Source organism: Mesoplodon densirostris, chromosome 20 (assembly GCF_025265405.1).
Source record: "Mesoplodon densirostris isolate mMesDen1 chromosome 20, mMesDen1 primary haplotype, whole genome shotgun sequence".
NCBI lineage: Eukaryota > Metazoa > Chordata > Mammalia > Artiodactyla > Ziphiidae > Mesoplodon > Mesoplodon densirostris.
Genome location: NC_082680.1, coordinates 29,172,920 through 29,187,309, shown reverse-complemented (window position 1 = coordinate 29,187,309; position 14,390 = coordinate 29,172,920). Strand labels below are relative to the sequence as shown.

The following is a 14,390-nucleotide window of genomic DNA, read 5'->3' as shown; positions in this document are numbered from 1 at the left end:
CCTTGAACACCTTTCACATACCCCAAATTTAACCCAGAACTGGCCAACAGAAGTACAATGCCAGCTGCATACGTAATTTAGAATATTCTAGCACCCACATTGTTTAAAAGTTAAAAATTAAATTAATCTTAATAATATACTTTACCCCAATGCACTCAAAATGTTATCATTTCAACACATAATAAATATATATTACAAATATACATATATTATAAATTATATAAATAACAAAAATTATTAATGAGATATTTTCCCTTTTTGGGTACTAAGTCTCAGAATCTGGTGTGGATTCTCCTCTTCCAGCACAATTTACTTAACTCAGACCAGCCACATCGCAAGTACTCAGGGCCACATGAGGCTGGTGGCTTTAAGTCTTATCCCTGATTTAGTCTCCTTGTAGCCAGCACCTCCCCAGGAGGAAGTCTGGGCTGCTGGGGAGATACTCAGGTGGCCTGGGGTGGGGTGTGTGTGTGTGTGTGTGGCCTGGGAACAGAGCAAAGGATGGGGACCAGCCCCCAAGGCAGGCGAGGACAAGCCTCTGGTCCAGAGCAGCTCATCTCCTGGCTGCCACCCCAAGGCCCGCGTTCTCTGAGGCAGCCTCTGTTGGGCTGCGGAAGAGAGGGTAGAGCAGGGTGACGTTGGGGTCGGCTGCTGCCCACGCTGCAGGCTCGGCCAGCCCAGTGTAAACTCCATCCTGGAGTCTTGAAATGAGATTTTTTTCTCACTGTGAGAACACATTCCTGATCGCCCACCCTCTAAGCCGCTCACTAAAGCGGGGGCACCAGGCAAGCAGTGCCGCATCCTTCTCCTCCAATGGGCCCCGTCTTGCCGCGTCTCCAGTTCTTGGACAGACTTCAGCAGCTATCGGTATGGTTTAGTCCCCAGATACCCAGAACTGGATCTTTTGGTCTTAACAATCTAGATCGGGCTGAGGAAATGTTACTTCCGACCTAGATCAGGGGGAGAATGGCCTCAATTATGCTGGTAGGTTCAGTCCTCTGGAGGCGAGGGCAGGGATTTGGCGGAGTGTTTGGGGCAGGTAGGAAGCTGGCAGTTATGGGGCTGCTAATGGGGTAGGTGAAACACACACACACACACACACACACACACACACACACACACACAAACACACGGCCTCATCCAATAGGAAGAAAAATGTTCCTGCCACGCTAGGCTCTCATGGGAGGAAAACAGGCAGGGCAGCCCCATGCTTCTGTCCAGAGTCGCAGACACAACGCCAGTCTCTGCCCCCTCCTAATAGCCTCCCAACCCCGCCCAGAGAGCCTCAACCCCACCGGCCTCCCCCCAGCACCAGCACAGGGCGCCTGCCAGGTGGGTTTGCTTCCCAGCCATGCCTCCCATCCCTCAGACCCCAGGCCCACCCAACCCAGCATCCTCGGCTTCTCCCTCCCTCCCTCCCGTGTCTACCACCCAACATCACATTTTCACAGGAAGGGGGGCCAGTCCCTGGGGGCCCCTGTTCTCTACCCCAGAATCTGAAATCTGGCCAAGGAGAGGGGGCACACTGAGTCCATTCCAGAACTCTCTCCCGGCTCGGGTCCTATTTTAGGGAAGAGCAGCAAGCAGAGTGACCACTAATGAGGCTGGAGGCCACGGGAGCGAGTGGCTGGCGTCTGCAGAGGCCCTGTGGCCTCTGGGCAGCCGCAAACGCTCGCCAGATCCCAGTCCGACATCAAAGATGACCCTATAGGGGTCACGTGGGCACCGCCCCGTTGGGCACGGGGCCAGCACCTGCCCGAACAAAAGGGTTCTCACATGTCCAGGGAGAGTCATACATATCAGCCCCTCACCGACCCCCCAGCCCACCCCAGCACAGAGATGCAAGGACCACAGGCCTGGACACTATGGCCCCGTGCTCTCCAGGAATTCTGAGCCTGGAATTTAGGCCACTGCCAAGGCCCTCTGGGCTGTGAGGGGCCCGTCTCCAGCACCTGCTGCTGGCACCTCGGCAGTGTCTTCGGGAGACCATCAGATGGGGGGAGGAGGGTGGTCTGCTTGCTAACACCAAAAGGGCCTCAGGCCCATTACCAGCTGCACCATCAAGGTGAAACTATACTCCCAGCCCTGCCCACAGGCACAGTACCCAGGGCCTTGGAGCATTTCCAAGGCCCACAAGGGTATCTGAAACCTAAAAAAAGAAAAACAAAATCACCACTGAAATATAAATGCTACAGGGCTTCCCTGGTGGCGCAGTGGTTGGGAGTCCGCCTGCCGATGCAGGGGACACGGGTTCATGCCCCAGTCCGGGAGGATCCCACATGCCGCGGAGCGGCTGGACCCGTGAGCCATGGCTGCTGAGCCTGCACGTCCGGAGCCTGTGCTCTGTAACGGGAGAGGCCACAGCAGTGAGAGGCCCGCGTACCGCAAAAAAAAAAAAAAAAAAAAAAAATATATATATATATATATATATATATATATATATAAATGCTACAAACATAAATTAATGAAGACTTAGCTATAGAACTACCAAATGTCATGTTATGCCAATTAGCAATAACTGTTCTGCTTCATAAAGGTTGTGCATGCAGTTTAGCCTGACTGATACGACAGTGGGATCTCCAAACAGGAGACTACCTCTGGTCCACAGGCCCTGCTTTGACACACACCTCAGGCTAAAGGTTGCCCTTCCTGTGTACCGAGCCTGACTGCAGGGGACATAAATGCTGGAGAGGACACACAGCACTCCCACACCTCCTGCCATCCCTCCCTTGGCTGAAAGCCTGTCCGTCAGCCTCCCTCTGGTTAGGAGAGCACCCATGTGGGACATCTTTTCCCAGACTTTAGAGAACCATGTCCTGAGACAGCCTCTGACCTCAGCCTTGAAGACGGGCTGTCCAGGCAAGGCCTGAGGTCAATGTCAGGAGGGAAAACTATTTTGCAACGGCTCCTACATATGGGCCTTCCTTCGGTCCTTTTCTCTACCCTCTCTGCAAGGTCACGGCATCTTGGTGGTCACTAGGCAGAAACCAAGAAATTGGGACGGGGATGGGAAGGACTAACCTACTGGTGTTCATGGTGGGTGGTCGGTGTGGTTTGATGGGGATTTGGGGGCCCCCAGCACTGGAATTGATTCTGCTTTAATTGTTCACCCATCCATTCACTTGGTCTTCAATCATACGTGAACACCTACTGTGTGCTCGGCTTTGTGGAACACATCAGTACTACAAACACAAATGAGACCTGGTGTTTACCATCTCCCACTCGTGGAAGGTGAAGGGAGATGTGTCACCCTGGGTGGACTGTTTGCGTGCGGTGCGTGTGTCCCCGGGGGTTGAGGAAGCTGGGAAATTACTCCCAATCCACCTTAAGCACTTCCTGCACCCACAGCCTAAAATCTCACCACGGGGGATCCAAGCTTTTAGGTGAAGAAAGTAGGTTTCTTTAAACATACAAATAAACCTGAAAGGATCTGTCTCTCATCAGTCTTTTATACCTAAGTATAAATTAGTCCTTGAATCCTTCCAGCCCAGAGGTTTTCCTTGGGAGCTTGGAGGCCCTGCTCCTGTCCTGCTTTGTGAGCCTGTATCCAGTCTCCATGGTGAGACTGCAAGGCCCCTGAGAGGCCAAGGCCAGCTCTCTCACCTCACAGCAGGCACTGGCGGAATGGGTGGGTGGGTGGCTGTCTGGAGGGGCAGCGCTCCAGGGAAGGTGGGGTTGGTCCAGGAACCACGCTTTTCCCAAGTCGGGAGGCATTTTTTCCTGCCTCCACTTCCCACCAAATCCTCTGTGAAGTGATTTTGTACTTAGTGGTCCCCTAAGTACACATGTATCGTTGCGGGTGGCGCCCCTTTCCCCGGCTCACTATCTACGTGGGGGAAGCGGATTGGTTATGTCCCTGCCCCGTCCCCAGGGAGGACGGCTCTGATTGGTCAGTGTGGGACCGGGCTGAACCAGAGCGGGAGCCCTAGGGTCTGGCTAGGAGCTGTGTGACCTTGAGCAAGTCTGCCCCTCCCTGGGGGTTTTCTTCTCGATAAAAGAAGGGTCTGGACCGAAGATTCCCACTCCATACGTTTGATGGCTTTTCCCATCCTGGATGCCGAGTCTCCTGAAGTCTAGAGTTTCTGCTCCAACACACAGTTCCCAGCAGGCAAAGCGCCCTGGGGGAGGGGGGGCCGGGAGAGGACAGGGAGGAGGGAGCTTCGACCTCCCCTTCGCTTTCCAGCTGGGAGATGTCTGGCCCCTCAAGCTCAGGCTGGAACTCCCTCCTGGGCCGCTCTCTGCGGCCGGTTCCCTGCTCCTCCGTGACAGATTGGTCCCCTGCCCCTCACCTGGTCCCATCCATTTTACACACCCTTTGCTCCCCCAGCCCGGCACCCCCAGCCCGCCTCTCCCCACGCCCAGGGCTGGGAAAGCTGGGTCCTGGGAGGCTGCCGCGTTAGCTACACTCCACAGTGTCTCTGCTCTCCCACCCCCATCACCCAGTTCTAAAAGCAAAGGAATGTTCTGGAGTTTGGGAAGGATGGGGGCCCCCGGAGGAGGGAGGAAGGCGAGGAGGCAGCTTTGTCCTGTCAGTGTCTGAGCTCTAAATAGAACGGAGCGGCTGGGCTGGGGGAATGAAAATAAACAGCCCCTCTGAACAGCCCCTTCCTAGCCGTTAACCGGATTTTCCTTCTGGTTCCTCAGCCCAGGGCCATTTCCCTCCTCTCCCCTCCCCTCTTCTCTGTCTGGTCCCACGGGGGCGAAGGCTCTACCTCAGGGTGATGGGGGAGTGAGGGGTCCTGGTCCAGGCTGCGTGGCACGGGGAACTCACCTCCCCTCTCTGGGCTTTGGCGAGGGGAGCTCACTGAATGCAAGGACAGAGATCAACTCAGAGGTGGCTGGAACTCTTGCTCCTTCAGGAAAGAGTTCTTATCCCAATGACTCCCATGTGACATAAACTTAGGAACACTCGCTCCCTTTAAAAACATGACCCCAAATTTAAGGGTCAATTTACGGTGAGGTTCAAATTACACCGGTTTGCCCGGTGCCTTTGGGGGAAATTCGCAGACTCACCAGGACTACGGATTGCACCCCTCCCAACCCTAACCCAGAGGGGTGATCCATAGTAGGTGGCAGGAAGGGACTTCCTTAGGGGTCAGGAGTGGCTGGGTTCTTGCACGGGTTCTGAAAAATTCAGGCCAAATAACCCATTCTGGGTCCTGGTCCCACGGGGTCCTGAATTATAGGTCCAGTCTGTCTGGTGCAAGAAGGACTCAACCGGTGAAGCATGGAGGGCTCCGCTCTCCGCCTGGTGCTCTCCTGAGCTGGGCCCCTGGGTCCCGACGTCCTGCACAAGGGGCAGCTCTCAGGGCGGGGCTCCTAACACCTCCAGGAAGGGGCTGATCAATCCTGGAACCTGGGCTGGTGGCCTCCAGCTCCTCCAGTAGGCAGTCGGGGCGATTCCTTCTGAGTCCCTCCCTTCAGACCAGCGGGGGTCCGGGAGCCCACATGGGGGCGCTGCAGCTGAGACCCCCCCCCCGCCCCTCCCCCGGCACCGTGGGGAGCGTAAGGGCGAGTGTGTTGGAGTCTCCAGCCTCTTCCCTCCTTTCCCTCTTTCTCCGCGCTCCCTCCCCCTCCCCCTCCGCTCCGCACAAAAGCTCTCTGTACACGGCCACTTCCTCTGGCTGCTGTCTCTGAGCCCAGACCTTATGAGAACCATATGGGGGAAAGAGGGTGGAATGGAAGGGGGTGGGGAGGCCGCGCGGCCCGCCCCTCCAGCCACCATCTCCCTCGGCTCGCGCTCTGTGCAGGCGGTCGGTACACTTTGCCCCAAACTCCCCCTAAGCAGACCCCGGGGGCTGGGATGAGGGGCACTGAGGGGTGGGCCCAGTCCAGAGCTGGAGGTCCAGAGGGACGTCTGTGCTCAAGAACTGCTGGGCCAAGCACGGGGGGTGGGGCTGGGAAGGGGTCTCCCCTCCCCTCCCTCTCCCCCTTCCCCCTCCCCTCCCCCGGGGCTCCCAAAGACCACCAAACTCCCAGCAAAGGGCCCCGGCCTCCGCTAGGCACATCTGTGTGGAAACTGCTCCTTCTCCCCTATGGGGGCAGCCTACGTGGTGGGCAGCTCCCCCAGATGGGAGGCTGAGGGGATGAGGGTTGCGGGCCCTGGGAGAATCTGGACGGAGGGACAGTCCCATGCCTGCCCCTCTCCCCACCCAGCCTTGGAATGTTCCCAGGTCAAAAGGGCCTGGGTCCTGCTGGGAAGGAACCGGGTTTTTTTAAAGCAGGCTTTGTGTCCATTGGGTCCCAAGTCCAGCTAGGTGAACAGTGAGTCTCTCACCTGAGAGGAAAACTAAACGAACCCAGCCAGCTAATCCTGACGCTGGCGTCAGCTAAGCTGTGGGACTCTTGGCAAGACGTGGCCCTCTCCCCATCTGGCCTCAGTTTGCTCAGCTGTCAGACGCTGATTTAGGGGCGTCCCTAAGGCCCCTTTCGGCCCAGGAATTTATGACACTGCCTGGTATCCTCCGAGGGCCTGCTCAGATGTCCTGGGAGGTCCTCATAGGAGGTTTCCTTCTAGAGTTATCCATTATCAGCCCTTTCCTGGAATTCCTTAGTATCCCCTCACTCGAACTCCCAGAGCCCAGAACCAGAGGGCAGGCCCATCACCTGCTGCCAGGGCGGGTGGGGGGGCTGGGGCGGTTGACAGTGGTCTGCGTCTCCCTCCTCCACCCGGGTTCTCCCTGTGCTAAGCCACCTCCACCCCGCTGCCCCTGAGACCCTGCCCCTCAGGGAAGGCCCATAAAGGCTCCTGCTCTGGACAGGACGTGCCCACAGCTGCCCTGTGCACTGGGCCTCGAGAATGGGGGCTGGGGTGGGGCAGGCGGATCAGGAAGGAAGCCAAGAGTTCAGCTTTCCTGGAAAACTGCGAACGAAAATCCATTAGAGGAAAAAAAAAAAAAAAGCCAAGCGTGGGGAGAGGGGGCCTGCAGTCTACAAAACCAGAGGGCAGAAACAGAGATAACCGAGTGGAGGTGGAAGGGTTTTCCGTGAGGTGCACAGGGCTGTCCACAGGATTGCCCTCCACGGCTTGGAGGCTTCCTGAGCAGAGACGGCGGAGGCTCTCTGCAGACAGGCACCTTATCTAGCACTTTCTCTGCCTGAACAGTCAGCCGGGCTTCCCAAAGCAAAGGCCTGACTCTCCCCCAACTCCCCCAGGACCCACGTGGGCAGGGCGGTGTGTGGAGGGGACTGGGAGATGGTGGTCCATTCTGGAGGAAAACAGGGGAGGCGGAGGGAGGGGAAAGCAATAACGCAAAGACTATTGGCCCAAGTCCTGTTGTTTGCACCAGGTGATGGGCAGAAAGGAGGGGAAAGGGGACATTTGGGAAAAAAAATAAATAAATAAACGAGGAAGGAGGAGGAGTTTGGGAGAGTGTGAAGGTTTTTGTGCTCATAGCCTCTCTTTGCTGCCAGGCTGGAGCGGCAGAAGCCCCTTCCCAGCCCGTCTTTTCCTTCTTCCCTCGAGATGCTTGCTGGGTAGGGGTGGGTTTGCTGGGGGGACGGAGCCCCCAGAAGAGAATCCCTGCCAAGCTTCTGCTGAAGAAGATCGTGCGCTCTTTTTCCTTCAGAAGCCAGCTTGGGGGAGGGGTTGCAGTCAGGATGGGGATTAGGTGGAGCCTGTGGGGGGTGCCTAAGGCATATGTCTGTGGCTGCTTCTAGTCACACCCCCGGCTGATGGGCCAGCGGGCTCTGGGTGGGGGGGTTGCTCCGGCCTGACCTGCCCTGTCTGTTTTCCTGCGGAGATGTCCAGCCAGGCTCGGGGTGGGGGGGCTGTTCTTTTGGAAGGCATCTTAAGCCAGGTAGGTCAGTGGCCTGGGACAAAAGAAGGGCCCTTCCTCTGGGGATGGTTTGGGATGGGAAGGTGAGCTAGCTAGCAGTCCTGCTGGCTGCCACCCTGTCCTGATACATTCTCGCCAAGAGTTGGCCCCGCTCTCTCCCTGGAGTGGCGTCGAAGGGAATTAGCCGTGGCTGGAAAGCATTAGTTACCAAATCATTCTAAAATGTGCTGCAAAACCACCTTTTAATGTTTCCCCCCTTCTTTCTGCCGTCCGTATGTTAGGATTCCCTAATCCCAGCACAGGAGTGTGAGCTCGGCTGCAGGATCCAGGGCACACACGCTCCTCTCGGAACTGAATGACTGTGGCCCAGCGGGGACTCACACAGACACCAGCCCAGCCATCCCACACAGCAGGCATTTTTCTCCTCCAGAACTGAGTGGGCTGGGGAATGCCCAGGCCTGTCTGGACACTTCAACCCCAGCGGACACTCAGAGGGACCTGAATCAGCTGCCACAGCTGCTTTCCCAGGCCATGGCTGTATCCCTGAGCTGCTGGGACGTGGGAGAGAGCAGAGACACGGCTTCCACCCCCCTAATGCACACATGCACACACCCACCCCAGCTGGGGAAAGTGCAGGCCAGGCGGACAACGTCAGAGGCTGACCAGTCGTGTCCTGTCAGGAAGCGGGCAGCCTCTGAACTCACCCAACCAGAGGCGTTACTGTATTGTTCTGGACACAATCGGATAGACTGTGAGCCAGCTCCAACTCTGGGCAAGGGGCCGTGGGGAAACGGTCGCCGCTGGGGTCAGGAGGACAGGGAAGGGGAAGCGGCTTGGAGGCTGGATCCAGGACAGGAAAGGAAGGGGCCGCTGCCAGGGCCCGACCCTCCAGTCCACGGCGTGCGTGGAGCTCCAAGCACGTGGTCTGCGCAGGAAATCTCTGCGGTGGGGAGGAGTTGCTAATTCTCCTGCAGTTGCGGGGACTTCGGACCCCCATCGAGGAGGCTTGGGGTCGGGTTGCGGGCGCAACGGGCCGCGCTGGTTGCCAGCAAAGTGAGGACTTAATAAGGCCCGGGCTTGAGGAGGGAAAGGGTATGACGGAAGGAGGCTGGGAGGCAGCCTCCTTCCCCTCAGCCGGGTTTCTTTCTCCGCACTCTTTTTGCGAAGAAGTCAATCGAGAAACAGCCAAAGTTCGTCTTTATATCCGAGGAGGGGAGGAAGAGGGAGGGATGCAGGATCCAGAGCAGAGCTCAATTCACAGATGCGCACGGCGGGAGAGGGGTCCTAGTGGGAATCGGGACGCCGGGGTCTCATTCACACCAGAAGCGCCTGCACCCCAAGGACAAACTTTTTCGAGCCCACCCTCCCGCCAGCGCTAGAGAGACGGGCTGCAAGCGGGGCTGGCAGGCTCCCGGCCCTGATGGGGCGCCCCCAACTGGAGGAGCCAGGCCGGCGGCATGAAGCCGGGAGACTCCTCCAGTGCGGCCAGGGACGCGTCCGCGGTGGTAACGACCACAGCCATCTACTGGGCCGCGGGCGTTGGTCTTCTCTGAGCCTTCCCCCATCCCACCACCCGCAGGTCCGCACCACCAGCCCTGGCTAGAAACTCTAGGGGCGCGGGCGTCCCGCCAGCGCGCATTCCCTGTCACCTGTGCAGGTGAGTGGGCGCCCGCGGTGCCTCACTTTGGGGCGCCCCCGCCCCCCAATGCTCCTTCCTCCCTCCACACCCCTGGAGCCCTAATCTTTCCCTTACTTCTCTTCAAGCCTCCCTTTTCGGCTTCTGGACTCAGGCCTGTCCTAGAGTCTCTGAAGTGGCACATCGACTCTGTCCCCCATTTCCTACCCCTCCCGTCTGGGCTCCTTTCGTCCCCTCGTCGGGGCTCGAGCCGGGCCGGCCAAGTAGGATACTTACAGGGTAACGGTGCTGTTAGGCAGGAGGCCGGGCTCGGGAGGCTCCGGGAGGTCCCCGCCGCCGCACACCACCCTCCTGCGCGCCGGGCTGGGGGCGCCGCCGCTTAGCCCCTTGGGCCGCTCCCCCGAGCACTTGCAGCTGCGGATAGGGACCGGGCAGCCGGGCGCGCCGCGGATCTCGGGCGCCGAGAGCAGCAGCCACTGCAGCAGCGGCAGCAGCAGGCGCGCGGGCGCCCACCGCATCCTGCGTCCCGCGGCGCCCATCAGCCCATCGCCCCGCGGGGACCGACAGCGCTGGGGCCCGTCTGCGCGCCGGCCGGAGGGATCCGGGCGTGCGAGAGGCGTGCTCAGCGGGGGGCCGGGGCGCTCGAGGGCGGAGCGGGGGGCCCTGGGCGGAGGCAAGCCCCGGGGTCCCCGCCGCCGCGCCCCGGGGGCATGTCCGGCGAGCGCCCCGGCGGGGAGGACGCGGGCGCGGCTGTCAGCGCAGCGCGGGCGGCCCCCGGCGGCGCGGCCCGACTGTCTGCGTGGGGTTCCCGGGCCGGTTGAGGCCGGGCCGCTCCTCGTCGTCTGCTCGCTCTGCGCGGGGCTGTGACCTAGCGGATCGAGCCGGGCTCCTGCCGCCGCCGCCGCTCCGTGCCATGGATGGAGGCAACTCGGCTCGGCGCCGCTCCCGCCGCCGCCAGCCCCCGCCCGCCCTCCCGAGAGGGCGCCCTCCCCTCTCCAGCTCGTCCGTCCGCGAGGCCCTAGCGCCTCCCGATGCGCAGCCAGGCCGCTGCCCTCCTCGGAGTAAGAGCGGGCCAGCCAGCTGGAGGCCCCGCGTGTCCCCTGCACCCGCCCTGAACCTAGACTTCTCCCTCGCGCCTCTCTCCCCCCACCCAGGAATCTTCCTCCATAACCCACCTTAGACCTCAAAGCCAGCCGCTGTCACTTTCCACAAAACCCTCCCTCCCTCGTGCCGTCCAGCCTGCACCTCCCGATGCTTCTGGGGCTTTCATTGACCCGCGGGCTTGGCCAGAGATGCCCATGTTTTGTATTGAACTTCGTTCACCGCTGTGAGGCTGCTGAGACTCGGCTTCCCTTGACCCCCTGACCTGATGGGCCAGTCTGGAAGCCGGGGCTCACTCTCACAGCCCTGCTCCAGCCACTGCAGGAGACAAGGCGGAGGCTAAGGAGGCTCAGACCCTCTGGGTGACCTCGCCCAGCGGGGGGTGCATGTCATTCGGCCAAGGAGGGGTCAAAGGCCGAGGCAGGCCTTCCAGATCTGGCTGCCTACCTTTTCCACATCCGTGTGTGTGTGTGTGTGTGTGTGTGTGTGTGTGTGTGTGTGTTTGATGGTAGGTGGGAATGAGGGGAACACAGAGGGAAATGCTGGGATTCCCGCTGGGTGTGGAAGGAGCACAGCGCTGAGTCAGGAGGGCCCAGCAGCGCTGACAAAAGACACAGCCCCTAACATCCTGGAGTATCTAATCTCGGGGGTCAAAATGAGGCCCTGCCTGCCTGCAAGTTGTGGCCTGAGAATGAGTGAGTGATGGGGGGGGCACCCGGATGGGGATGAAAACTGCCTGGGGTCTTAGATGGGCTGCAATGCAAGTTGGGAACCGGTCTGGGGACAGAGGGGACAGTGAAGTGTGGCCCAGTGTGTCTGCTTCCTCAGTTTGCCCATGAAGGTGGCCTTTTCTGCCGCTTAATGCCACAGCACCTTTGCTGGGGAGACGCAGGCTGCCCGGGTTGAGGGATCCCTGGGCAGGGCTCCTGTTCCCCATCCTTCACTGGGCCACCAAAGTCGTCCCTCCGGTGACTGCCACCTTCTTTCTGTGCCTTTGGCCCTGCTGGTGTGTGTGGCACCTTTTCCAGCACGGTGGCCTTTCAGCCGGGTCCCCACCCCCTTTTTCTGGGAATGGCTTCTTTCCCTTGCGTGGGCGGCAGACACTGAGCCCAGACGCTGGCTTCTGCTGGCTCCACAAGTCTCTCCCAGTTGCAGGCTCTGGTTCCTTCAATTTTCAAAGATAAATAAATAGTGACTGCGAATGGAAGAAGGAAGAAGGAGACCGGCCTCCCCCAGCAGCAGCCCTCCGCAGGGCGGGCACAGGGGCTGGGCCTGCATTCCTAGGAAGGGTCCTCACAGAGCTGCGGCCCCACAGGCCAGTCTGCCAGCCAACCATCCTGTTCACAGGCCAGGGAAGTTCTCAGAGACAAGAGAAGAGGAGGCCTCTGGCCTGGGTCACACAGCTTCCCCGTCATTTCTTTTTTGCTAAACGAAGACACTCTAAGTACGGAAAGGAATTCCACTGAAACACTGGCTCTCTGAGACTGAATCAAGGCCAAATGACATTTAATGAGGCGATGCTTCCCCACAGGTGGGAATGAGGTGTGTGGTGGAGACATTTACAAAACACTGTCCTGTCCTGCTGGTCATCACTTTTGGTCTCTATCCTCATCCAGGAAGGTGAGTGGAGCAGGGGTTACTTCCCCATTTTACAAACATGGATGAGGAAACCAAATCGCTGAGAGGTAAAGAGACAGGGCTGGGAACTTTTCCTCCCGATCCCTTTTAAAATGCTCTTTTCTCTGAGCCACTCAAAACTTTTCGCATAAAAATCCTTCCTGGTTATCTGTTCTCAGAGATGCAGGGTGGAATGAATGAGTGGCTACACGTTTTGAAGTTTGTCTGCAATAGAAGGATGACTCAGACTTAATTCCCACCCTCACGACATCTGGTTAGGAAGCTTGACCCTGGCCCTGATCGCGTGTGATAAACTCTTCCTTGAATTATGGATAAGGTACCACGATATAAGGATGGGCTGAATTAATCCTGCCTGAAGCAAGGGAGGGGGGCTTACCAAAAGCTTTAGTCCAATCTCGCACAGAAGTGTAACCGACCTGACTCTACTAGACCATAACTGTCCCCTTAAGGGCCTGGGGGGACTCACATCCCTTATGCTGTCTCTAAAGAAGTTGGCCTTTGCCGGGTGCTAGCTGCCAGCGTCTATCTCGCCTCCAACTTCAAAGCTGATCCATTCCCCTTTGTCAAGGAGTGGCTGCGGCCTCTTACCCCACGATTGACCAGACCCTCCACTGGGGACAGCTGAGAGTGGAAAATGGGGCCATGGTTGGTGTCCCCTCCCTCTGAGCCCAGAGCAGAGCAGAGTTAGCACAGGACAGCCTGCACGTCAGGACAGCCTGCACGTCAGGACAGCCTGCACGTCAGGACAGCTAGCATCTACTGAGTGCTGGTTGCCTGCTGGGCACTTGTGACTAGGTTTTACAAGAATTAGCTCATTTTTTCCTCACAACAGGGTGAGGATGGCTGTTTTAACAGACAAGAGGGGAAGAGGCACCTTAAGAGTAATTTGCCCAAGGATACACAGCTCAGAAGTGATGGAACTAGGATTTGAACCAGGAACTCCGGATTCCAGAGTCCAGTTTTAACTGCCGTGCTCTATAATTTCTAGGGGAGGAGGGGACTCTCAATAATCATCCCAAGAAATTCCCTCACTTCCCCTTGAGGTTTTCTCATTTTGATTCCCTGGCCCTCTCTGAGCTGAACCTTTACAGATGTCCACCTCCAAACCATAGCTGGTGGTAGAAACAGGGCCCCCAGCCCTAATTCTTCTAGCAGAGTCCAGGAAGGCAAAAGCTTTCCAAGGAGTTCCATTCCTCAGCTAGAAGAAAGTAGTCTCTCTCGAAAGACTATGAGAGACTATAAACACGTATAGAATCAGAGCCGGCAGTAGCTAACACCACCCAGCTCCAGGCCCTGGTCTCTTCTCCTGGCTGTCAGGGTGCCCCCCATCCCGGGGATGTTCACATTTAATTATCAGGTTTCCCGGCTTGCTCTGTGCCTTCTCATCTTCCAGAGGCAGGATCCTAACACAGACCCAGGGTAACAGTGGATGAGCTCATGGCCCATAATTGGATCGATCATGCAAACGTGGCAGCCCTCCAGAGCTCTTTTACTTTAGAAGGACACGGAGGCACAGAACCTGTGAACCCCACCCCTGTCTCCCACCTCCCCCACCCCCATGGCTCTCCTGGGCGGTCCTCTGAGCTCTCTGTCTTCTCCTCCCTGTGGGGACTATGCTAAGCTGCCTGTCCTGTTGGAACAGTCACACTGGGCGTTCAGGGCAGAGAAATGCCCATGCCTCAACCGCAAGGAATGAATAGGAATTGTGGGAAGCTACCGAGATAAATATTGGGGCCTGCAAGGGCTTCCCTTTGGAGATCAGACTCCACCCCATACAGGGTACCTGTGTATACTTTAGACGCTCTCATAGGAGGGTGTCATAATCTCTGTCTCCATGAAAATATGACTTCTCCTTTAAGTGAAATCTGCTCATATTCGCCCAGATGATGGATAACCTCCTGCACTAGGAGTGCCGTGCCTAAGAGCATGAGACTCTGAAGTTTCAAATCCTGGGCTCTCCATTTTATGGATCACGTAATTCTGGGCAACTCACTTAATTTACCCAGGCCTCAGTATTCTCATCTGTGAAATGGGGATAAAAAAAGAATATTTACTTCAGAGGACTGTGATGATGATGTCAGTTATATGTCAACGGTGCCTGTGTGGTATACTATAAAAATATATTTGGTCTTTGTTCCTGACCCCCAGCTCCTAAAACGCTTTGCAATTCCTGAATGACAGGAGTATCTTCTGTTCTTCATCTGGAGCCTCGCTGGGAAACACCAGAGTTTCTGTTC

General features: G+C 57.7%; 1 protein-coding gene across 2 annotated transcripts in view; it reads right to left on the bottom strand.

The window, feature by feature from the left end:
• The window catches only part of ADGRA2 (adhesion G protein-coupled receptor A2), a 35,011-nt gene extending 24,639 nt beyond the window's left edge, over positions 1-10,372 (bottom strand). The window contains exon 1 of one of the 2 annotated variants that reach the window (XM_060086169.1): positions 9,691-10,372. In XM_060086169.1, coding sequence (XP_059942152.1) covers positions 9,691-9,953 — 263 coding nt within the window. In that variant the 5' untranslated portion in view covers positions 9,954-10,372. The remainder of the gene's footprint in view (positions 1-9,690) is intronic. The other variant, XM_060086171.1, reaches the window with a different exon arrangement.
• Positions 10,373-14,390: the final 4,018 nt, after the last annotated feature.